At 37.7% G+C, this 26,395-nt stretch overlaps 1 protein-coding gene across 1 annotated transcript; it reads left to right on the top strand.

The window, feature by feature from the left end:
* The first annotated feature begins 5,464 nt into the window (after positions 1 to 5,464).
* On the top strand, positions 5,465 to 16,876 carry LOC121427778 (mitotic spindle assembly checkpoint protein MAD2B-like). Its single transcript, XM_041624337.1, has 8 exons — positions 5,465 to 5,613; positions 8,572 to 8,690; positions 13,156 to 13,227; positions 13,930 to 14,033; positions 14,412 to 14,506; positions 14,637 to 14,710; positions 15,351 to 15,443; positions 16,626 to 16,876. Exons 1-8 carry the CDS (start codon positions 5,574 to 5,576, stop codon positions 16,671 to 16,673), a joined length of 645 nt encoding a protein of 214 aa, XP_041480271.1. The 5' UTR covers positions 5,465 to 5,573; the 3' UTR covers positions 16,674 to 16,876.
* The last annotated feature ends 9,519 nt before the right edge of the window (positions 16,877 to 26,395 follow it).

Below are 26,395 nucleotides of genomic sequence, written 5' to 3'. Positions count from 1 at the left end.
GATTTTAACTAGCATTCATTGCTTTATTACTGTATAGTTTTGCTTCTTCCCCACAGAACCCTGGGGGGGGGATGATTATACACACCACCCCCCCACCTAAAATTCTGGGGGGATGCATCCCCCCATCCCCCCCGCTATCTACGCCCCTGTTTTTTATTTACCTGTCGCCATGTCTGCCATCTGTGTGTTAATACTACAAAAAGACAATTGTAGGTCTACATTTAAAAAACAACTACCGTCACGGTATTAAAACAACGTCAAACTAGGGTTGTGCGACTGGAATTGCACCCTCATGTATATACTAAAAAAAAGAAACCAAGGAATTTGAATGTGACACTATATATAAATATTCTATTCGATATAAGATCATTTCCGTCAACAAAATGCAAAATAAATATTATCAAGTAAAATATTTACAGAATTTCCAATCGAACATAAAAGTAAACTAATAAACATAATATCACGTAATTTAATCAGTGGCTAAATTAAAAAGGTAGCAATTTATCAACAACAAATCTGACTGAGCTAAATATCAATTTACCCTTTCTTTTTTCTTGGTCATGGAACTTTGATTTTCAGTGTACAGGTCCAGATGATGCCCACAAGCATGCGGCGAAAATCCCAGGGACATCATTCAAAATCCAATAAAATACGTATTTTGGACTTTACTTTTTTTTTTGCTTGTCAAATTTATTTTGGTCGAAATGACCTTACATTTGGGGTGATATACGTTCCTTTTTTTTGCTTGTCAAATTGTCAAGTCCCTGGTCCCCCTACCTTTGGGGAGAGATCCCCCCTTTCCCACAAGCAAATACGCCAGTGGTTAGGATGCCGGCAGATCGAGCAACTTACATGTGGGTGCGGTTTCATAAAGACTTATAATTACAAATGAACCATTTCTATAACAAGTTGACAACCCGGGGGGGGGGGGGGGCACTTCCTGACGGGTGGATACCATGCGCGACCATGGGGTATCGAAAAGCACGTACCCTAAACACGTATTTTCCATAATATGCTGAAAATGCACCCCTTAACATGCTTAACACGTATTGGCGTGTAAAAATCGACCGTTAACAAGACAGTATTAGAAGAAAAACGATACACTATAAGAACCCCTAAACAATACAGCGATATTTTATTTGTTATACATGTCATGGAATCCGGTCGTAGGGTTTACCTTACATATACATCATTGGGTTTAGTACGGCCCCATATCCCACACTTCGCGTAAATCGTAAAACAAGTGTTCACTGTTGGGGCAAAGTGCACCCTTTATAAAACATTTTTGTCTTGTATACCCTTCCAAATTTGACCCTTTACACGTAGCTTTCCAAGCAAAATGCATACCATGTTTCTTTATTTTCGTATTTGTGACATCGTTATTATGTTACGTACGTAACGTGCCCTATCTTGTAAAAGACATCCTTTTTACGTTTTTTTTTTTGGGGGGGGAGGGGTCGCGAATGGAATGGTATCTCCTCGGGGGTTGACAATCACCTGGTAGGTACTACAGGTGAGTGTTTCATAAAGCTGTTTGTAAGCGACTTTAAGAACGACTGGTGATGCTTTCTTGTGGTAAATGATATTCACCATTAAATGTTTGTTGGTGATTATTTAGCGCGTAAGAACGGTTCACTAGTCGCTCGTAAAGTTGCTCTTAACGAACAACTTTATGAAACACCTCCCTGGAAGATGATTTCCGGGGAGTCCTACTTGAGCATAGAGGAGAACGTACAGAGCAAAAACTGTGGTGTTAACCGGTGTACATAGATGACCACACCAGTCATTTCACACCGGTGTTAAATTGAACAGTGTTAATTTAACACGTATGGGTGTTATTACAACATCCTTGGTTGTTACATTTACACTCTAGAGTGTAATTTTAACACTTCAGGGTGTGTTCCTCTATTAACACCAACTGGTGTCAGTTTTAACACCACAGTGTTTACAGTTTAAGAGAGAAAATATTGTAATATATTTTATATATATATAATGAGTAGGATTTATAACAAATCAAGAGAAGTAGGAAATTACCATCGAAAAAAAACTTATTAAATTTGAAGGTAAGATAGCTGTAATCATCGTTATGAAATAGTACCTATAAATGAGTTAATATGAGTCTGCAGGCCAGTATGTACTTTATATCGACGACCTTCACATTAAAACTAATTTGGATTATATAGTCTATGTTGGTTCACACCTTACTGATTACGTCATTAAATAAATACTTTGGTATCATCGATCAACTACTGTATCCCATACTGTTTACCCTATATCGACAAAACGTAATTTTTTGCTAATTGATTGGGCCGATTCAGTACTTATCTACTATTTCCCATGATTTCCTATATTTCCATTCAACGCAACAGTTCGCATACATTCGTATTTCCGAAGCTTCGTTATTACGAAGGTTCGGATATTCCGAAGCTTCGTATTTCTGAAGGTTCGTATTTTCGAAGGTTCGTATTTCCGAAGGTTCGTCGTTAGACCGAAAACGAAATGAGGTTCGTAATTTCGGAGGTTCGTTCGTCCGAAAACTAAATGATTAACGAACCTTATTTCGTTTTCGGATTAACGAACCTTCGGAACATCGAACCTTATTTCGTTTTCGGATTATTGAACCTTCGGAATAACGCCACAAATGTTCGGATTAACGAACCCTTTACGTTTTCGGATTAACGAACATCGATGTATGGGCAATTCACGTGTTTCGGAATTACGAACCTTCGGAATAAAGAACCTTTGGAATTACGAACCTTCGAAATTACGAAGTGTAACCCAACCCAACAGTTTGCTAATAATTTGATAAGGTCCGCTGAGCTGACACCATAGAGATAATATACTAGTATTATATCTCTATGGCTGATACCCCGATGTCAGATCCCTTATGTATCCTCAAATGATAAGTTTGACCAACTTCTACATAAATTTCTAAGAATTAGAACAATCGAGACCGTACTCCCGCCGTACTCATGGGTGAAGTGTTATAAAAAAAAATAGAAAGGGTTAACTGTAACTAAGTCTACACTCCAAAAACTCCGGTGTTGATTTAACGTCAGCCCGGAATATGTCCACTTCAGAGAAGTATTGAAACAACACCAGTTTGGAATCAAACCGATGCAGTTTTAAAACTATATAATTGGAGTTGTATAAACACCTATATGTCGTTAGACTAATACCAAACCGTTGTTGTTTAACACTTTAACACTGGTGTGGACATATATGGATTCCGTGCTGGTGTTATAAGTCAACACCCGGCGTTTTTGCAGTGTACCCTCTTCCCCTATTTATGAAGATTTTGTTAAATCTCCTTCTTAATATTTATGTTCAAATGAAATAAAAATATTAATATACAAACAAGAGTTAAAAGGAGAAATTCAATACGAAGTAGAAGGTCTTTTTAAAAGAATTATTATGTTGGAAGTTGAATTCCACAAGATATGGCCAGTAAAGTACAGTTCTTTTACTTCTATTATTATATTTCCATCTATGAAATTTAAGACGAGATCTTAAGCATAAATGTCAGATGAGAAATCATGATGTTCATTCGTTTGTAATTATCATGGTGGTATCTAACTAAACGATTCGAGCGCAAAGTGCGAGCTGAAATTTTAAAATACTGGCCAGGAAAAAGACTTTTAAAGACTGTTCGCAGTCATCTATGAAAGAACCAATTCCTCTTCAATAAATTCGAACGCAAAGCGCTATCTAAATCATTTCATATTTTGACCCGAAAACTCGATTGCAATCATGAACAGGACGGATATATTGACCTAATAATAATCTGCGAGCGCGAAGTGCGAGCTAACAAGCACTTTTTGAATTTAAATATACAAGCAATTCATGCGAGCGCGAGCTGAAAGTTGTAAGTAGCTGCTCTGAACAGGAACATGTATAACTGTTTGCAGTGATCAAATCATTAATATAACACATTTCTTACTAATCAAATAAAGCGAGTGCAAAGCGCGAGCTGAAAAATATTTTACCAGAAAACTCAATTGTATGCATGAAGAGAGTGGATATCTCAACCAAACAATTGATGCGAGCTGAAATTTAGATTTCCAACCAGAAAACTGGACATTTTTATAAGCACTTTTTGCATGATTCATGCGAACGCAAGTTGATACTTTTAATCAATGTTAATCAACTGTCACTGATCAAAGAAAACAAGCATCGCTGGATTCGCTGCAAAGGGAAGCCGATATTTTTGAGACATTGGACCTGAAAACTGAACTGGTTAAGCATATTTTTACTTTATTTAAGAATACAGTAAACAAGCAATGTAACCAAGAAGAATGTGGGCATAGAACTAAGCAACTATTGCGAGCGCGAACTGATTTTTTTTTCACAACCTGAAAATTTGATATATTTTTTATTTGCAATCATGAACATGATAGGTATCCAGCAATCAAATTCAGATTTAAAATCGGATATTCCATGCAGTTTGTGTAACCATGAAAAGGAAGGGTGTCACTGAATGATGCGAGCGCGAAGCACGCGAGCTAAAAAAAGGATGTTTTGAATTAAAAACTAAACATCTTTTTACATTAAAACAAACTCAGCTTCTCCATCTTTGATTAAACAAGCTGTGTATCTCAAATGCGAGCGCGACTGAAGCGCGAGCTGAAAATTTTGGATAGTTTGAATCAAAACTAAACATTAATTTTTACATGTTTTTACACTAAAACAAACTGAGAGTTCCGCATCTTTTGAAAAAGCTGTGTATCTAAATTAAATAATGCAAACGCGAAGCGCGGGCTGAAAATTTTTGATATTTTGCTTTGTTGACTTAAATTAATATACGGTCAGTTCGAAGGGGGGGGGGGAGTATATAGCCTTATGAGGAAACCCATTACTTTGACTTTAGTTGTGGATATTATTCCTATATTTGTATACAGGACGAACAATTCTAAGAATTGAAGTATTCAACATGAGCGCCATATGTAAGCCCACTGGGAGAACAGTTCAAATTTCTACCCTGGTGAAATAAGAATCTCTAATTAGTAGGTCTGTGTTGAAATTCAGATGGAATTTAATGACAAACTTTTCTTCTATAGTAATTAGCATTGGATCAAATTGCCTTTTATGAAGTAAGTATGATTTACTGATTTAAAAGCAAGCTTTTTTAAACCTTTATCCAAATGTAGGCTTATACGTGGTGTATCAGAATTATAACATTGTCACTTAAATTTATATTTCACCTTGCACTGTAGTCCTTTGCTGACTATTTACGAACTTTACTATAGGCCTGGATACAATACTTTATTGATGATGTTTGGAATTTGTGAATGTCTTTTAAGATGTTTTGTTTTCGAAACCTAAACAAAGGTTGTCAGAAGTAAATGAGATCTAAACTGATCGAGATTCACTGGCAGATATAGGTATACGAGAAAGATGGGGGGGGGGGTGCATTTTTTTAAAACAAAATTTCCTTTTTTTCTTAGAATCGAAGGGTACCATACTTTACCCTTGTTGGAGGACAATTTGCGACAAGGTAATTTTGGAACTTGAAAAGTATAACAATATTACAGAATCTATGTAACGTCAGATACCAAGTTTTAAAGGAAGGGAAAATGGAATCAAAAGGATGTCAAGATCTCAATTTGTCACACGGTATGTATTATAATGGGGCACTATTTGGTGCTTTCGCGTCCTGAATTTTGCATCGGTGATTCCGGCGTGAAAAGACTGGTAGTGGGAACCGTAACCTCACGGCACGCCCACGGTGTCCGCGCCCGTGAAAGTGAAGCTAGCGAGTGCTCATTTTTTTTTAAATAAAACATGTAAAATTGAAAAATTTCTTATATTATTTTCTTTGTTTTTGAAGCATATTTGCTAATATATTCTTTATTTACAGCTGTATCAATACAAAACTTGTTCACAATATGATCTAGTAGTAGGACATTTTATTGGATCCTATCACTATTCACTTGAAACATAAATTTGCACATTTTAAAATGAATTAGGCTTAGGGCCTACACTGACTGTCTCGCCTGCATAGCATAGCGAGATTTAACCCAGGGAACTCCTGCCCGCGTCACTGGCGGGAGCCCAGGACCTTACGTGTGTAACTGTAAGGCATACTCACCTGACAAGCGTGAAGTATGACGTATGGTCAAAATAATTCTCCGAATAAATAGTTAAAACAGAAATCAAGCACTTACCACGATTATATGGATGAAGGTCTAACGAGTGGCAGTTTCCTGACATCTGGGCACAAACTGGAACCTCAAAAAAACGAAAAGTTCTCTCCTACCCCACTCACACATTGTACGAGGTTAGTATGTACTAACCTCGTACAATAGACCGTGTTTGACCCTGGATTTCGAAGTAGTCGGCAAACATCGCTTCATTGCTGAAGTAATATTTGCCGAAGCTCCTTCTCGCTACGCACCGGGGCTCTTGCCGGTAAGTAGCAAGAGTTTGTTGAATATAAAATAATAATAAAATAATAATCCGATAAAAAAAAGCACATTTTGCTTACCTCGGCCTCGAAAGTGACTTCGCTTGTCTCTTCCACGGAAATACAAGGAAGCCCGTTGGTGGCGCTAATAATTTCACAACCTTGATTCAGCTCCTCGGTAATTTTATAACTGTATCTAAATTCTTTGAATGCGCAATCCTCATGATTAATTTACTAATTATGGGCACCAATTAATGAAATGCCTTCAAAAAAACATAATTAATGATTATTATTGGTGATGATAACACTCATTTGCATTAATTTAAAAAGATGACTGATAAAAAAAAATGAAAATAATATACGTGCCTGGAAAGAAACCAGCAGTACAAGCTTTGACGAACGTCAATAATACGTATACGGTGTACCAAAGTCTATACAATGAAAAGATTGGACACTTCACGGACTTTGCGTAATGCCTTGCGTCGATATGCGTGTAAAATAGTGTAGGTGCCTATTCTTTCCCTTGTCGTGTCTTTGATATGAATATAAATCGCGCGCCCTCTTCAGGAGAAAATTGATATCAACGCTGACTGATTTCTATCTCCGTAAAATCTTCACTAAAGATCAAGAAAATATACATATTTTTAGAAAGAAACTTCAAGGAGAAGTCACAGAAGGATCTAAATGATTCGGTAAGTGTCATAGCAGGATGTGGAATGTTTATTTAAACATAATATTTTATGTGGGCAAAAGCCCACTGTATTTTCGAAGTGTAGTGGTGTGTCGCGTGCGTATGACTGATAATCCTTCACTCGCGAGACGATATGAACCCATGGGTGCTCCTACCCCAGTCTCGATCGGCCATTTTGTTATGATTCATAACAAAAATGGCTGATCGAGACGGGGGTAGAAGGAGAGAACTTTTCGGGGTTTTTTAGGTTCCAGTTTGTGCCCAGGAAACTGCCACTCGTTAGACCTTCATCCATATAATCGTGGTAAGTGCCACTCATTCATTGATTTCTGTTTTAACTATACGGAGAATTATTTTGACCATACTTCACGCTTGTCAGGTGAGTATGCCAAATTACACGTAAGGTCCTGGGCTCCCGGCCGCTATGCGGGCGGGAGTTCCCTGGGTTAAGCGAGATTATACTTTTATAGGCGCTGCTTTTCCGACGGCGGCGTCGTCATCAACATTGAAATCTTAACCAAGATTAAGTTTTTGAAATGTCATCAAAACTTAGAAAGTATATGGACTTTAGTTCATGAAACTTGGACATTATCAGAGTAATCAAGATATCCCAGATAAAAACCATATGCTTTGCTGTCTGGTCGAGGTTATATCGTACCTTGTTCATTGAGTGAGTGGATTGATTGTAAGTTGAGTTCCATGTTGCTGTAGATAATACAGCAACAAAACTTTCTAGATTGTTAGCTTATGAATTAAGATTTAACATGATACAAAATGTGTGGGAGTAGCCTCATTGGTTTTGAGAAAAATTGGAAAAAACACTCATCAATACACCCAAATTTTTAAAGGTCAGGTCCACCCCAGAAAAATGTTGCTTTGAATCAATATAGAAAAATTAAACAAAAATAACGTTGAAAATTTCATCAAAATCCAATGTAAAATAAGTTATTATGACATTTTAAAGTTTCGCTTATTTTTCACAAAATAGTTATATGCACAACTCGGCAACATGCAAATGAGATAGTTGGTGATGTCCCTCACTCACTATTTCTTTTGTGTTTTATTGTTTGAATTGAACAATATTTCCATTTTTATGGGTTTGACAACAAGGACCAGTTTTACTGAACCATAAAATGTTAGATCAATTGTAATTCCCTATGTTCATTGAGGAAAAAAAAACTTATTTCACCTTCCAATGAGGAAAAAATTAAAATATTTCATATTTAATGTAATAGAATACAAAAGAAATAGTGAGTGAATGATGTAATCAGTCCCCTCATTTGTATACCGACCAGGATGTGCATATATTTTTTTTGTGAAATTAAGCGAAACTTTAATTTTCAGTGTCATGCCGCTTGGATTTTTCTCTATTTGTTCAATAAACTCTTTGTTAGGGTGGACTTATCTTGGAAGTAACAGTATCACACTTTAATTTAGGTGACCTCATGATGCATTCATGACAATATTTTCAATTCAGTTTCAGCGGACATTTTGTGCGAATTTCTGGAAGTGGCAGTTCATCAGATCTTGTACATCAGGGAGCTCTACCCTCTTGGAATCTTTGAAAGGAAACAGAAATACAATGTTCCTGTTCAGGTATTACTCTTAAAGGAAACCAAAACCCAAGAAGAGAAGCAACCTTATTGGAAAGAGTAAAATGAGAGGAACAATTTAAAAAAGTTTCATCAAAATTGGTTGTGAAATTAGCAAGTTATGGAAGATTAAAAAGTCTTGTTGTACTTAATATGTGGATCCTCAAATTGGCAAACGTGCTTCAAAATGGCTGATTTTGTGGACAACTCTCCATTTGTTTTGTACACATATTTTCAGATTTTCCCCTTTATTTTACATATTTCACATTATCTCCTCCTGACCTCAACATATATGGTGTGGATTATATTTTTCTATGACATATGTTGTGCTCAGAAGGAGGCAAGATGCAATTTGAAAGATATTGAGGAAAATCCGAAAATTTGTGTACAAATCAAATGGAGAGTTGTCCACAAAATCGGCCATTTTGAAGCACGTTTGCCAATTTGAGAATGCCCATAGAAAGTACAACAAGAGTTTTCAAACTCCCATAACTTGCTTATTTCCTTGCCGATTTTGATGAAACTTTTTTTTTAAATCGTTCCTGTCATTTCACTCTTTCCAATAAGATTGCTTCTCTTCTTGGGTTTTGGTTTCCTTTAAGTCTTATTAAAAGGGGACTCGAGAATGAATGCCAAAGGTCTGTCCTCCAAGGAATCACTGTTCCTAACCGAGTAAATAATGAGTCAGACTGATATTGGCAATTTATGTCGTCATGATCTGCAGTGACTTAGTTTTATAGCTCCACAAGGTAGTTTAAGTGAAGCTACTACTAGTGAAACTGAGTAGAAATTAGCAGATCCATGTCTATGATGGCAATAAGAACTGATGTCATGAAAACATGAAAAAATAGACTTATACGGTGTGTCCCAGAAAAAACGAAACCGAGATTTAGCAATGATTTATCATCACTTAATCATACATAAAATAGACAAATGACCTACCAATGTAAAGCTTAGAATCTCCTCTTTAATCTGGTATTACTTAGATTATTCCTCATTCACGCATGAGTGAGCAAAAACAATTAGAAGGAATGATGCCAAAAGCTCATTTGGTGGAGGGTATCTGAATTTCAAAAAGTAAATCACATGACTAAAAAGTTCAATATCTGCTCTTTTCTTTGATACCTTAATCACAGAAAATGGTCAAGAAGTAAAAATTTATGATCCCTCGAAACAATGCTTGTATTTCCATAATTTCATTAAATAAACGTGTTTTCACCCGTTTCCCACAGAAGCTATCGCACGTTAACAAAAGACTTAATGCATGGCTGATCGTCAACAAAACTGAGTGTCGAGTGAGTTTGAATGCAAGCCTGTAAAACCTCTTAATTTTATGAAATTATTGAAATTCAAGGCTTATTTCATATAACCAGGACTTTGTTATTTCTCGACCATTTTCTGTAATTGAGGTATCAAATTATAGAGCAGATATTAAACTTTTTGAAAATGCGGTTTTCTTTTTAAAACCCAGATACGGCCCGCCAAGTGACTTTTTGGTATCCCCTTTACAAATTGTTTTTGCTCACTCATGTGTGAATGAGAAATAATCTAAGTAATTTCAGATGAAAGAGGAAATTCTAAGCTTTAAAATGATAGGTCATTTGTCTATTGTATTTGTGATTAAGTTATGATAAATCATAGATAAATCTCGTTTTTTTTTTTTATGTGGGATGCACTGTATGTGTGTTCTTAACTATGATTCGCATTTGTAGTTATTTTTCTTGACCTTTAAAGTTAAGTAAAGTATCATCAAAAAAAAAATATTTAAGACCGAAAGAATTATGAAAAAAAATTGGGCTAGCAGTTTTTTGTCTCACCTGCATAGCAGAGTGAGACTATAGGCGCCGCTTTTCCGACGGCGGCGGCGGCGTCAACATCAAATCTTAACCTGAGGTTAAGTTTTTGAAATGACATCATAACTTAGAAAGTATATGGACCTAGTTCATGAAACTTGGCCATAAGGTTAATCAAGTATTACTGAACATCCTATTAGAGTTTTATGTCACATGACCAAGGTCAAAGGTCATTTAGGGTCAATGAACTTAGACCATGTTGGAGGAATCAACATCGAAATCTTAACCTGAGGTTAAGTTTTTGAAATGTCATCATAACTTAGAAAATATATGGACCTAGTTCATGAAACTTGGACATAAGGTTAATCAATTATCACTGAACATCCTGAGTGAGTTTTATGTCACATGAACAAGGTCAAAGGTCATTTAGGGTCAATGAACTTTGGCCGAATTGGGGGTATCTGTTGAATTCCCATCATAACTTTGACAGTTTATGGATCTGATTCATGAAACATGGACATACCGTAAGTAACGGTGTATTAACCGCACCTTTTTCTCGGCGGGATAGGAGCAAAAGTCGGGGGTGCGGTTTATACACGGTGACGGGTCCGAGCCAGCCCGCCGTAACCCCTCCCGTACATGTACGATGTCTGCCAGTTCACAACACGTCGAGTGGCCGGGCGTAGCCGCCCAGGCAATGTCGTTTGAGGGGTATGAGCCGCGGGTAATGGGAAGCGAACGATCTTAATTAAATGATGTCCATAACAAACGCACCCACCTTCATGACACTAATTTTGACTTTATTCTCGATTCAAAGTAGTGAAGTTCCCTGGCTAATTTAAAAGGGACGCCAAGCATACTCGGTAATATTTTTGTCACCGATGAGCGAGAGTTGAGTGAGCTTGCTTAGATTGCGTTGGAATGTGGTTATAATGCGACTTAAGCTGGCGCTATTCAAAGTCCCGTTTCGCGCCAGCTTTTTTTTGCCTTCCTGTTTGCTTTTCATAAGATACCATGTAAACCATGCACGAGAGAGACGGCACGAAGCCGAAAAAAAACAACTGGACAAAATGTCAATTTCTTTGTTTCTTGAATCTTCCTGTAATCCCGTATCCAAAATTCATGCTAAGACATCAAATTTTCGAAAGTGATTGTGAGGTTGTGATGCAAGAAATGTGAATGTTTCTTCCTCCTACGCTGGGAAAGACACAGATCATAATTTGATGTACTGGCATGACTGGTACTGTATCGTAGTTTGCAATGTAATGGCAGTGCTATGTGTGTGCGTGTACACTGTGACTGTGAGGTGAGTGAGTGTGTAAGTTGCCAATATTGTCGGGACCGTTCTTTCTTTCTAACATTTGTAGATGAATTGATCAAGAACAGCAGATTTCCGCATACCGGTGATCTCTTTGGATACTTTGAAATATTAAAAACTTCGATTTTGTTTCTTCGTACTTCAAATATGCATGTAAATGCATATATGTATGCGGTTAATACACGGGTGCGGTTAATACACCGTTACTTACGGTAATAGTAATCAAGCATCACTGAACATTTTGTGCAAGTTTCAGGTCTCATGATTAAGGTCAAAGGTCATTTAGGGTCAATGAACTTTTGCCGAATTGGGGTATCTGTTGAATTACCATCATAACTTTGAAAGTTTATGGATCTAATTCATGAATCTTGGACATAAGAGTAATCAAGTATCACTGAACATCCTGTGCGAGTTTCAAGTCACATGATCAAGGTCAAAGGTCATGTAAGGTCAATGAACTTTTGCCATGTTGGGTTTTTTTTTGTTGAATAACCATCATATCTCTAAGTTTATTGGTCTAGTTTATAAAAAGTGGACATAGGAGTAACCATGTATCACTGAACATCTTGTGCGAGTTAGATTAGTTTTCAAAGTCAGCACTGCTGCTATATTGAATCGCGTGATGCAAGTGAGACGGCCATAGGCATTCCACTTGTTCTATCAGGCAAGCAAAATTTTCATCATTTGTCAACAGGGCAAGTAATGAAATTTCTAGAGGCTTGTATCATCTCTTAAAAAAAAATGAAAAATTATTTCAAAGTAAATGGGTCTATGAGGTAATAGTAACACTGTTCAGGCTAATATGAAATCATTGTCAGATATAGGTCTACATTAGCATTTTTAAGTGTTATTCCTCTCCCCAAATAGATTTCTTTTAATTGATTGATTGGCCCTTATGTGGCCTTTTATTCACATTCAAAATATTCAATGTCCCATTTCATCATTACTATTCCTTAAAGATAAATGCCAGTTGTTGTAACGATTTCAAAATGAGTTTGTACAGAATCCAATGAAATGACCACCAAAGTGTCTGTTTGTATTAATAAGAAATATGTGCCAAAGGATTCTGGAAGAAATTGTGTAATTGCTCCCAGGATTCTGTCAATAAGGCAATAATAATACACTGTCCCACATGCACTTATCTGTGTTGGTGATCTTCAGTGTGAACATTTTTCAGCATAGATTTCAAGATTTCACCAAGTTCACTGTACCAGATCTAGATCCTTGATGATAAAGTGACAATTAAGCCTGGTTTTACAGACTATCTCGTGAAATCAGTGTTTACTGCAACTACTTTCATTTATCTTTAAAGTGGAATCTGATGACTATCTGGTCTCTGCCTCTTTTACATTTTACAGCTATCCCATCATCCGGAGCTGAATCAGTACATAACAGATGCTGTTATGGGTATCAAACCACATGTTATCAAGGTAATAACATTTATTATTAAAAAAATGAATAAGTTAAAAGTGTATTTTGCCCAATTGAAAAAGCTGTATTCAATGAAAAAAGAGGAAAATTTGTGTTAGTTTGAACAAATCAGACAAACTATATGAAATTGTAAGATTTTTCAGAAGCTACATGTATATATCAAGTTGTAATCTGTACATACCTAAGGGGATATAAAATTGGCCACATAATATGTAGTTTATTGACTCCTTGCCCATTGCCTGGATACATCAGTATTCTTCCTATGATAATCATAATCTGCGGGGAGAGGTCGTAAAATTGTTTAAAAAGTAGTAAGGAAAGATTTTGTTTTCAATATTCCTGATGAACAAATAAAAGATGAGAAAGAATACCATTTACCACTATATACTGAACAAATTGCCAATTAGATTTACATACTCCATTTTGCATGAAGAATGTGACTTTCTTTATCCAGTATTTTTCAAACTTTAACTTTCGAGTTGGTCTTATTTTCTACCTTTCACACAGCTCATGGCCAGATACCCCTTCAATCTGCAGACACTGTATATTGTTATTACAATATATACAAAATAAGGTCATAGGAGAAAAATACAGAGTGCATTTTGTAATGTTGAAAAATCTGTAATGATTTTTTTCTAATGTGATATGAAATTGTCTAAAATGCTTTTACTAAATTTTCTTCCTTGATCTGATTTTAACAGGATGAAGTCCAATGTGTTACTGTTGTTATTTTGAATTCCAAACACATTGCTGTTGAAAGATTCGTCTTTGAGATTGCCAGGCCCTCAACAAAGAAAGTTGATAGGTATGTCATGACTGAGTTCATAGTTTTATCATGTTTTATGCCCTTTTTCTGTTTAAATAATGAAATTTTGATATATATTAGCAGTTCTGTTCCTGTTTTGGGGGTTTTATTTAAACAAAATGTAGTTAAAGGCATATTCTAACATTGATTGGACTTATAAAAATCTGAGCTACAAGGTTTTACTTGTAACCTGTTTTTTAAAATTCGTTATAAAAATGAAGTCCCCCAAAAAATTGCACCTGAAAATCATTTAGTGCTTAAAAAAGTTCTTTCTTCTCTTTTCCTCTTCCACTTCCTCCTACTACATTTGCGTTGTAGTAATGGATTTTAATTGTTTTTTGAACCATTGCTTTTCTGTATTCTCTTTCCTTTTTACAGCATAGAGAATCGGCTGGAGAGACTAGAGCAGAGTCTAAGAGCTTTTTTACTGAGGCTGAATACGTGTGATGCCGTCTTGCATTCACTTCCAAGAGGTGAGAGACAAATGGTGTTAATACTATCACTTATAATGAAATCCATTGACATCTTGTTGACTGAGAGGGGAAAAAAACAAGGAATTCTAAAACTTTGTTTAAGCATGAAATCCTGATGTTTTTTTTTCAGATTGCACGTTTTCTTTACTGGTTTACACAAAGGGATCTGCAACAATGGAGTCACATGATAGGCAACTTTTACAGGTAAGGCTTTGATTCATTTGTATAAGAGTATAATTCTGAAAATAGAATTATAAACATTAATTATTTATGTACTGTGCTTTTCCTAGTCACAACAATATACTTATGACATTGAGAGATGTGAACAAAATCTTACAAAGCTAGTTTTAGTCAAACTGTTAGGGCTAAGTGGGGGCTACTTGTTTGTTACCCATAAAGGTAATTCATAGTTGTAAAAGCATACATGTAACCATTGGACTTACTCAGATAGAAGTCTCATGGCATATCAGGAAATAATTTTCTTTGTACCTTGTTGCAATTTGCTCTATTTTTTTTAAAGACTTCTACTCTAAAAAATCTATTGTCTAGCAGAATTTGACACAAGACTGTTTAGAAAAAAATAGCCGAGAGCTTTTCTCTTCTGACCAGTTTGATAAGCACAATTGTTCCCTGCATAAACTATTGTAGAGCAAAATGTTTTGACAACTTTTTGGGCAGAGTGGGGCAATTTGGAGAAAATGGTTACGATGAAGAATGAGGAATTGTGGAGAGTAAAGGAAGTATTTGGCTGTCATATGGGCAAAATCGCCAGCTGCCCTAGCTCATTATTGACTATTGACAATGTTGCCTGTGACACTGTTCTTCTTTCTTTATTTTGATAAAGGAGTTTCCCTGGATAGAGGCTGATGATCACATGTGTACTATGGATGATGCAACCCTTGTTCCACTCAAAGCTGTCTCGTCAGATCTCTTGAAGGTATGATGATAAATGGTTTCCTGAAGTTTTCTCTAGTGGGAAATTTATACCCTATAGAAATTTGTATATTAAGCTGAAACTCTATAAATTGCCAATTGGAGGATCTATAAAGCTTTAGGCCCAAATTCACAAAGGTGGTTTTGAAAACCAACGGTTGAAACCATGGTTTATGCATATTTCCCGTATAAATTACGCTTAATTTAGCGCGTATCGGGCGCATGTATAAAATGTGTTCAATGATGATGCGCGCTTTTGTCACAGTGCCCAAAATTGACGCCTGTTACCACGGTTAGATACGCTATTTTATTCATGAGTCCACTGTGTGAAGAGTAGACTCATGAATAAAAACAGTGGACTCATGAATAACATGGATAACTATGGTAACAGGCGTCAATTTGGCGCACTGTAGCCAAAGCGCGCATCAGTATTGGACAATTTTGTCATACGCGCTAAATCAAGCGTAATTTATACAGGAAATCTGCATAAACCATGAACTCAACTGTGGGTTTTCAAAACCACCTTACTGAATTTGGGCCTTAGTGATCTCAATAATCAAATGCTCAAAACTTACTTACTGTTCATCATCTTTGCCAAACTTTCATTGATCTGTTTCTGTGATATTTCTCTTTCATGGGAATTAAACTAGTTTTAAGGGTTTCATTTTCGTCTAAAGGCCAAATGTTTGCCTGGCATTTTTGGTACGATTGGGAGTTTCATACAGTTGTTCGTTGGTCATGAGCGACTTTCAGAACGAGTGGTAATCCTTTATTAGGAGCCTAATCAACATCAACAAAATTTTGGTGCACATAATTTACCACAGTATAGGATCACGGGTAATTTGTAAAGTAGCTCGTAGTTTAAGAACAGTTTTATGAAACACCTTGGGGGATGTTTCACAAAGATTTAAGCATTAATTAAATGCCTAGTTATGATTGGTTAAAAAGGCATGACCGCATTGGTCAGATTGTACCAAGAGGATGTGCACTACTGCGTATTAATTGATAAGATTGATCGTTGCCTATCATCGTGTCGGCATTTAAGTGAGACTATAAGTCATACTTAAATCTTTGTGAGCCCTCCCCCCCAGTGTTGTACTAGCCACTATCTTCACCATGAATATTGATGACCTCGTCATTGGTATGATCTTGCTTCATACATCATCTTTCCATTTCTTGTGTATAGATGCAGTTGTACGTTGAAGAAGCCCCATCCAAGTTGGATGTCAGGTGACACTGCGTGCCTTGCGAACAATAGAGGGCACTGTTTACCCGGATATGCCGTCAGCTGGTGTGTCATCTTTACCACGTCAAAAGGGGACAAATAGTAATGTATTGCATAGTTTAAGGCCGAGTCATTACTGGATTTTCTTTTACTGACGACTGCTTGTGATTTTTCTATGGAAATCCATCAGTGTCGGAATTTTTTCACCAGGAAATTTGCAAAATGTCCTCTGTAAACAAAGGAGAACACACCAAATTGGCAAGAAATTTATTGATATGTACATTAATATCTAGAATTTTTTTAACAAACATGCATTTTATATGTTGACTTTGCTGGCTTTCCATAGTTGCGATTGATTTGACCAATTGCAACTCTTTGTAAGACGGGCCCCAGGAAACCGCTGGAATAAAGAAACTTAGGAAATTCAGTGTCGCCAAAACTATGAATGTCAACCACATTGAGGCCTATACTTACATGTAGTTTGATATATGATACTTTATTCAAAACTTTTAATTAACAAAGAGGAGCTATGGCAATAATAGTACCGAGCAGGATTTCTCAATTTGTTGCTTGAATTTTTCTGCCTGTAATCAGTGTTTATAATCCATGTGGATTAGTGAGGCCATGTTGTTTTGTCTGTTTGCGACTGTTAATAACTCCACTGCAGAATCGCAGTGGAGTAAGTGGACTAAGAGTCGCAAACTGAAAAAAGTAGCATTTTCAATTTTTGTAGAAAATATTCTAATTTACAAAAAAAAGGACAAATATTTTTATAGCCTTGTGATTCACTTGGTATTTGACTCATTCAAATGTTGGTATACTTAACTTTCCCAAAATATTTCACCTTTGCAGGATTTATATGTATCATTTGACATTAGATGGTGACTTTTGCATGTTAATACTGAAAAGGGGTTAAATACTTCAAACAATTATAATTAATAATGATATGCAACATTTGAATAGTGCTGCATGTTATATATTATATTCTGAAATATATGTATATACTTGATATTGTATTTTGTTGGAGGTTTTACTATGCAAATATGGGTAGAGAGGATGGCAAAAGGAATGATTGGGTATCGAATTGTCTTTCATCATGTTTTTTTTTCTGTTGATTGTAACTGTGTCATGTTATTAATCTTTATGTGTCTGTATATATGTAGCATTGCCAGAGACAGAGAAGTTATATCAAGTGCCAGATAGATACATGTATAATGTATTATCATCTATATAGAGTGTTTAATGATGCATTAAAAACGTGTATTTTGGTCTGCATCATTTTTTTGCCCGTGCAGTATCAGGGGCGTATCCCTAAAAAAGGACCGAAATCAGACAAATATCCCATAGGCTCCTGTACAAAATTTGCTATTGAATATGAGAGCATATTCAACAGTTCAGGGCACGTGCGCGAATGTATGAAATATACAACACGTACAACAATGAAGGCAAGGTGGTACGTGGCATAGATCACAATTACGCTCAATGACGTCGTAATGAACTACATGCAAGTCGCATGTCAACGACCAAAATTGATCCTGTGAAGTGATAATGGCATAATGTGATATGACTTGTTAAATAAAATTGCTCCCGCTTTTTTTATGGGGGGCGGGATAGATGATAATGATTATATTGGATGGCTTTATTTCATAAAATACCAGAAATATTCCACTCGTTAGGGCCAATATCCCACTCATCTGTGATTCGTGGAATATTTTCCCGAACTCTTGGAATAGTTCTGGTATTCCATTCTGAGCCATCCAATATAATATAAATATTGAAGACTAGAAATGATTGAGCAAGGAATAGTGTTGAATAACAGTGTTAAGTGTTAAACACATTACCTATTTCAGATTGTATAGATATCCACTTCTGATATTATGGAGTGGGTCTGAGACAGTGCAAAATATGCTGAAAGATACATAGAAATTGGATTATTCAATTGTATATTTTGCTCACTCTTGAAATATATGTTATGGTAGTATTTGTTAGTTTGACATATCAACCACATGTTGCCAAAGAGTTGTGAAATAAGAGCTATGAATGCACTCATTTGATAAAATGTTTTGGGTTATAATTTGACTTACTGTAATTCTGCAACCAAGGCATATAAGAAAAGGGATAGGCATGGGCATATCCCTCCTCGGGTGTGACATTCTCAAAATAGTTTGATCTTGGGTTTGTGGAATATAGTTGTAGTTCACATAATTTCAGCATTTGTACATCTCTTTACATTGAGCTCAGGTCATAGAAATCTTTTTTGCTCTACTAAAAAGAAGTTAAAATTATTATAAGTTGATAAGTTATGTACATTTAATAGCTATCACATTCCAAACATGGTATCTTACATGCAACCATTATGACAATAGCTTATCTCCGAGTAGACCTGTTACTATAACTCACAGTCTTCCAAACAAATCCAACTGAGTTTCGAGGTCAGTTTTATCTCAAAGGCCCCAATGTTGATGCAACCAGCACACAGCACTTCTTGGCCTCCATCCCTTGAAGAAACTTTATCAAGGCTCCTTGGCCTTTATCCTTCAAAGGAATCTCATCGAGGCTTTATCCCCCAGTAGGGTTGATGTGACCAGTGCACAGCACAACTCTTTCTTTTCCTCCTTCCTCCTCATTTGAAGCTCCTTGGCATCACTCCTTCGAAGAAATATTATTGAGGCTTCATCATATTTGTTATATCTTATTTCCTTCCCTTTATCCCTTGCTGCCGTCTGTACTTCCTAATAAGGATTTTTTCCTTCTTCATTTTCTAAGTCACGTCTCCTGCATTTATAGGTTAGATCAGAGTCATGTATATTTCTGAGATGACCCTTTAACTCTTGCTAGTCATTGGAATCATCTTTACACCCGTGTCAATGAGCCGTTTGGATGAGATCAGAAATGAAAGCATTCATAAGTGAGCTTGTTATTCTATATCTATCGTTTGGAATTCGCTCAACTCAACAAGTAAAGTCCACTTACTATTTGCAAAGACCTGTCCCTCTCTCTGGCTGTTTCGGACAGCTGAAAACTTTTTTTGTGTTCTTTCTCCCGCAAATGAAAGGATAATTGGTCACGGATCCTCTGTAATTGTTCTTCATGTTTTGGGGTGGTGGGATCAGCATGCCTGGCAGTTGACCTGGAGAGCGTTTCATGAAAGGACTTGTCGGACGTTTTATCCGACAAGTCCCATTCTATCCGACAGTTACTATAGCAACAGTGCCTCTCAGCCAATCAGAATCAAGGAAAGATGTCAGATCTGACAACTTGTCAGACAAAAATGTTGATGAAACGCCCCCCAGGAGAGCCCTGTCAGAGGAGCACTCCACTCCAGCCAGTCAAAATCCCATGCTTTCACGACAGCTTCGCTTGACACAGGTTTTTTCTTTCTTTTTTTCTGTTGGTGTCACTAGTATTTGTCTTTTTCTCCTCCATGGTTCAAGTCTGCTGAAATTATGGGGAGCCAAAAATTCAGTTTATATTGTACCTTTGTTATGTTTACTCTTTTTTTTCCCTTTCACTTTCATGATAAAGAAAAATACTTCAGTCTTCATTCCCAGATAACTATGAATATGATTTGAGTTTCGAATGAGTTGATAAATCGGATAAGTAGGGGAAGGCGGGGTAAGTTGAGCATCGGGGCAAGTTGAGCCACCAGCCCCAGGCCAATAATGAATGTGTCAGACATTGTGGTGGTGTCATGTATTGATGACCCATAGCATAACCCCTAACCCCACCACATTGTTTCCAACTTTGAAACAAAAAGTAGTTTTTTAGAGGGAAAAATATGAATTTCAGCCAAAAAAGTAAAAAAGAGTGTGAAATAGATAAGTGCTTTATAAATACACACGTCTTTAAATATAATAAAGACATGATAACAACATTATTAGTCCAGGTATGGATCTTCATTCTTGTCATAGTCTTTTATATGATGGATGCATAATAAATGTGTGGATACAAAATTATCGCACTAAGTTCGGACTGGGGTAAGTTGAGCCAAACAGCATGGGGCAAGTTGAGTCATGGTAATTCCTATGGTAATGTATCTTAAAAAACAAACAAACCATAAGAATTGATTGAAATGCAGGCTGAAAGGAGCAAATTTACATGACTGCTCTTTTCCTTTTACAGGATATTAGTATTTATAGAGAATTAGCAAGTGAAAAGCTTTAAACAAAAAATTGACATGCTGGTTCTCCCCCATACATTTTGTACATAGTTTTGATGGCTCAACTTACCCCAGAAGGTGGCTCAAACTTACCCCATATATGGGGCAAGTTGAGCCATTTGACATCGTTTTTTTCAAAGGTCACGATGACTTTCAGTGTGGGGATAGAAAGTTATATATAGGTGGAAAATATTTCAGAAGAATTAAATTTCAAGGCAAGGTACTTATTTCGACAAGATTATTAATCATATCAATTCTAACATGCAAAAAGCAAAAACTGTCACAACTTACCCCGCCTTCCCCTACTGTTAGGGATTTGTGCTCCAATTGGCTCTCCATAATTAAACCACAACTTCAAACCAAGCTTTAATTTAAACCAGTGTTCAGAATACGTACGGGCCATACACTTCATATCATTCAAAAGTGACATTTCCTCCATCTTTGTAGATGGTTTTGATCCTTATCCATTTTCAAAAATGATGAACCAGACCCTAAATTTTGTGTCTTGTTTTTGTATCAGAACTTCCTTTGTTTTTCTAATGATTGGAAAGTTGCAAAAATTTTAAATGACTCACCACCTCATTTTCATGTGCAATGTTAGAGGGTAGTGTACCATTAAACTTATCCATTTGGGTTTGGTCCATTATATCACTCACCTGAGAAGCTTGCATGCTGTGCCAAGGGGGTTAGTCGCCGCTATTCCTTGGCGGGACTGTTTCCCTGGGCCTGTCTTGAGAAAGAGCAAGGACTGATGCACTTTTTAGCACTGCTCCCATGCTTCCAGTGACATCAGCATTGGGCACCCGCATGCTGCTCACTGCGATGCAGGCTACGCGAAACCGACTGGCGCTTGCTTGAGTCTTTCTGCTTGCGCTGCCGACTGCGACCTCTCCAGTTCTCCAGCATGGAGCCGGTTAACGCTTGGACCTGCACAGTGAGCTGGGCAACCTACCCAGAGAGCTGGTCGACTTTATTAGCTTTGTGCGCTGGGAGTGGAGGAGGTTGCGCAGGATATGGATATTGAATATATTGGATGTGATAGTAGGGCCGGCAACTTCGACAGTTTTGTCCGCTAGTGCCGCTTAGTCCACCAAACTCACCCCATCACTTGACGCGGTTAGGATGACCTGCACGTTGGTGGGCAAGCGTTGCAAAAATAATTGCCGAAAAATTGAATCCTCCATTCTACTCGTCCCCATCAATTGCTGCATTTGCCGAAGGAGTTGCGATGGCGATTTGTCTCCGAGCTCCTCTCCTGAAAGCAGGCGATTGAGGCGCGTCTGCTCGGAGACAGTCGTTCACTTGACCAATGCAGCTTTCAATATCTGATATGGGTTATCGTTCGGAATAGCAGTAATGATGTCCCTCACCTCCATAGCTTCCTCCTGTTGTAGTGAGGCAACCACGTAATTGAATTCTGTGATCTCCACGCTTATTCCCTTAGTATGGAATTGGGCCTCCACCTGGACAAACCAAATTTCTGGATCATTTGTCCAGAATGGTGGAAGCTTAATGCTTACTGGTGCAATAGAGGGTGAAACAGGAGAAAGAAGGGATTCAGGGGTAGAGGAAACATTAGAAGTAGTCATGTTGTAGGATTGAAAAGAACTAAAAAATTAGAAGAGAAAGCTAGACAAAAATAGCGAAGTGAGAGCTCGAGAGGAAGCTATAATGGCGAAATGAGAGAGAAATTAATAGAAGGCGATAAAAAAAAATTAAGGTATCAGGATCGCGTCGGGGTCACCAGTTTATGAAATTGGCAAAGCCGATCTCCTAATATCTATAGAAAATAGACAAAGTTGTGTCCTACTTTGGTATGCCTTGAATGAAAGCTGCAAATGAATACAGGGCACTGAGCTAGGATGACACTTAATACTATGGCAGATGCCGCTCATGTACATGTATTGCACGATCCCACAAAATATATTTACACTTTACAAGAAGATGGATAGAATAGATATCACAGGTGCCAAAGCACACATGTATGTCTTGCGCAATAGAGAGCTCAATAGATGTAGAGAATAAAACTTCTAGCCTGTGGGCTGACCTGTAACAATGTGCCTAGTTTTTTTAGTTTCGTGGTCCACAAAACTGAACCACGCCAAAATCAGTGTTGTAGGGTAACTTTTAATGCTGATTTCAATTTTTCCTCTTGCCATCCCCAAAAATTAATAATTTATGCAAATCCAAGCCAATATATGTCAGTATCATTATTAATGACATTGCTGGATACAATTTCAATCAATAGCTTGCTAGTATGTCATTGCATAATATGAGGTAAATAATCTTCATCTTTAGATTGCCCACGTTACACAATGTCTATTTTTTATGAGGAATTTATGCAAACAATTTGACAGTGCCTTTGAACCATCACATATTGTTAAGGCAAACCAAAAAAGAATGTTATGTTCAAGGTCATTGTATTCCCTATTTGAATAAAGAGATGTGCATTCCTCATTTAAAAAAAATCAGGTTATCTACATATTTACCTGTAAATGTTTCAGCATAAATTACAGGTATGAATTGGAAAGCACTAGAGAAAATTGAAATTATAGTGCTTCTTATACTTATATTAGAGAATCACACCACTGTTCCCCCACTAGGCTTAACCCCCACATCTCACATTATATTAACACACACGATTCCCACACACCCATCCATTGTTAACACACAAACTTATGCCCACACCTAACCCACCTGCTCATTCATCCCATCCACACCACCGCCTGTGTATCATATAGGTATTCATTGAAACAAATGCTAGGAAAGCAACACAAAATTGAAATCAAGTTTTAGGAGGCATGTACGATTATTCTAATTTTTTTGCTATTCTCATAATTAGCAGTTTCCTCATAAATTGCATTTCAAAATTTTCATAACAAATCACTTTTGATTCATAGAAATGAAAGGTGATGGTATAGTATATATAACAATTATGTAATAATGATTCATGAGCCATGAAACATTTTTAAAATTATGATCACCATCGGTGAAAACCTGAAATTCGGTATTTGAGCGCCAGTTTGGATGAGAAAACATGACGGTGCCATTAAACTCGGATAAAAACAGAGCCCACGCCTGTAAATCAGCTCTTGCCCCTTTTGAATATGCAAATTCGGTGCTCCGGACGGCGGACGCCTCGAGTCAAATCGATGAGACGCCTAAGAAATGCCCTACCTGGAGCAACAGCTTTACACACAAAGTTAAGGTTGCCGATAAGCGATTGCAATTGTCTCAGTGTCAACTTCTTTTGCGTTTCGCAGTGACGCAACACTGTCTGCTGGGATTCGATTTTGTGACTAGGAAGCTCCCCTGCCAATTTTAGATTTCGTGAAGAAACGGGGTGACGGATCCCATTGAAACCAAGAGAGAACCCGAATCGGAACCCAGAAATAAGTTGCGCGGCATCAACGCCTCTGGCGTACTTATTAAGAAAAGGAAGCATGCATTTCAAATTAATTGGTGTTTGGGCCGGGCATCAGTTTGCTACTGGCGGCGGCGGTGGGTTTGACGCAGGCGTGGGCGCCATGGGAAGTTGCTAAACAGTTACTGCATCTGTGCAGAAAATGGCAGTTAACTCGGCTGCATGACCTGGTGTCATTGAATGTGTAACAGAGCAGTGGGGGTCGGGGGCTGCCGACGCGGTTTGAACCATATTGCCGAGACGGGGGCATGCGGCTTGCTCCCCGCCCGTATGGGCGAAAGGGCTGACTCCTGGAGGCGAGGGATGACGAGGCTGGATATTGAAAACCGTGGCTCGCTGTTGCGATTGTCAGCCATAGTTCAGAGTCGATTGACGCCCAGGATCTAAAGGGGTGACGCACCTAACAGAGGTGAAATTGCGCATCATAAGACCGCCAATTGACCCCCCCCCCATATCTAACAATGGAACGTACAATGTCCATGTACTTTAATAATTCCCGAGCTCGAGCTGGATGATGCTCTAGATATATCGACACGAATATCAGAAAAGCTGATGTCCACTGTTCAATATTAGACAGCACAGGGGGCTTGCTATGTGGCCGCAAAACTACTGCAGCCCCCTAGAACAGAGGCTGAATGATTGAGCGGAATCTACCTGCGCGCCGTCTCTTTTTAGCAGCAAACCGAGATCAAAGTATTCACCACTCCAAATCTTTTCTTTAATCCCAAGAGGAACCTCACTACCCAGCTCATCGCATACGCAGCTCAGCATAGCCGGCTGTGTCGGAGGGGTAATGCCAGAAGCATCATAAATGGGGAGGGTAACCGGAGTATCGGGGGGGATTTGAAGGCGCCTGAATTTTATGAGTTGCCTCAGAACTATGCGCAGCGCCGGGAGGGGTAACTATGGGCGAGGGAGCCCCTACAGTAACAGACTCACCGTTTATATTACTCATGCCAGCTCCAGCGACGTCCTCTTTGACGACCAAGGTGGACGATGCACTCCCAGTCCCAGCCTTTCGCGTGCGACGAGGCGTTGCAGGCTTGATAGCCTATTTTCTTCCGTTTGACTTTCGGCATTTTCAACTACTCCAAAAGATGACTTTGAAAGACAGAGGCCGCTCAAAAGTTATAGTAAACTTAGAATCCGAGCACAGAAAACAGGCAGACAGGATAATGATGAACTGTGGTATATTCAAGTACTCACAAAAGTCAAAAAGGAGGAATCCGATCATAGGGGATGGTGTACTGAGGTAAATTCAACGAATTTCGAAAAATTGTCAAAAGTTAGAATGTATTAAACATCAGGCAGGTCGTAGTAGCGCAAGGAGAATAAACAAACGACGAGTTAATAAGACTCAAATCCTGCAAAGTGTCCAAAGAAACTAACTTAAATCAAGAAAAGAGTAATACCAGCAAAGCGTCGAAATTTGTAGGAAATGAAAATTTGTAGGATTGGAAATAATCAAACAAGCGATAGAAAATAATACGACCTGCTACTCTGAACACCACCAAGAAAAGTGAGGAGGTAGGAACGAAATCTCCTCGCCGATAATTTTTCGTCAACAAAGTTTAAAACTGGACCACCTGTCCGCGCCAAGATCGTCAGGCGGGGAGATTTCCAACTACGCCCTTGATGTCTAGACTCTGGATAACCGCTTGTTAACGAAATACTTTTGCTAAAAGATATAACCTGTTTGCAATTACAGTATATGGCATTCAAATAACTAATGTGATTTTGTAGTTTAATACAAACATCAATAGTTTACATTTCTTAAGAAGGGCATTTTATATATACATGTAGTTGGAGAATATACTGCCTAACCTTCAGTTTTACATCATAACCATGACCTTATTCAGTCTGAGTCTTCAGAGCCTACTTCTTCATCTTCCATACTGTCAATTCCTTGATTCTCGCATCCTTGACAATTACACTTGTCTGTACACGGCATGTTGTTTTTTAAACATTCACATTGTTGTGTGCTACAGGCACTTTTCCTGCAACCGCACTTCAATTGTGGACGGAAGTTACCTGGTGCAGTTGGGAGATTTCCCCATTTAATGACAAGACTGTCATTTTCTTTCTTCCAACCATTGCTTGTAGGGCTAGGCGGATTTACAGAAGAATCTGTTGATCTTCTATGGATGG

Source organism: Lytechinus variegatus, chromosome 14 (genome assembly GCF_018143015.1).
Source record: "Lytechinus variegatus isolate NC3 chromosome 14, Lvar_3.0, whole genome shotgun sequence".
NCBI classification, from domain to species: domain Eukaryota; kingdom Metazoa; phylum Echinodermata; class Echinoidea; order Temnopleuroida; family Toxopneustidae; genus Lytechinus; species Lytechinus variegatus.
The sequence above is the reverse complement of the archived record's forward strand: the minus strand, read 5'-3'. Positions and strand labels throughout refer to the sequence as shown.

Coding starts and splice junctions, on each gene's coding strand:
- LOC121427778 (XM_041624337.1), top strand. CDS start 5,574: ATGGAATCAAAAGGATGTCAAGATCTCAATTTGTCACACG. Junction 14,711..15,350: donor ATGATAGGCAACTTTTACAG/GTAAGGCTTTGA, acceptor ATTTTGATAAAG/GAGTTTCCCTGGATAGAGGC. Junction 15,444..16,625: donor TCTCGTCAGATCTCTTGAAG/GTATGATGATAA, acceptor TCTTGTGTATAG/ATGCAGTTGTACGTTGAAGA.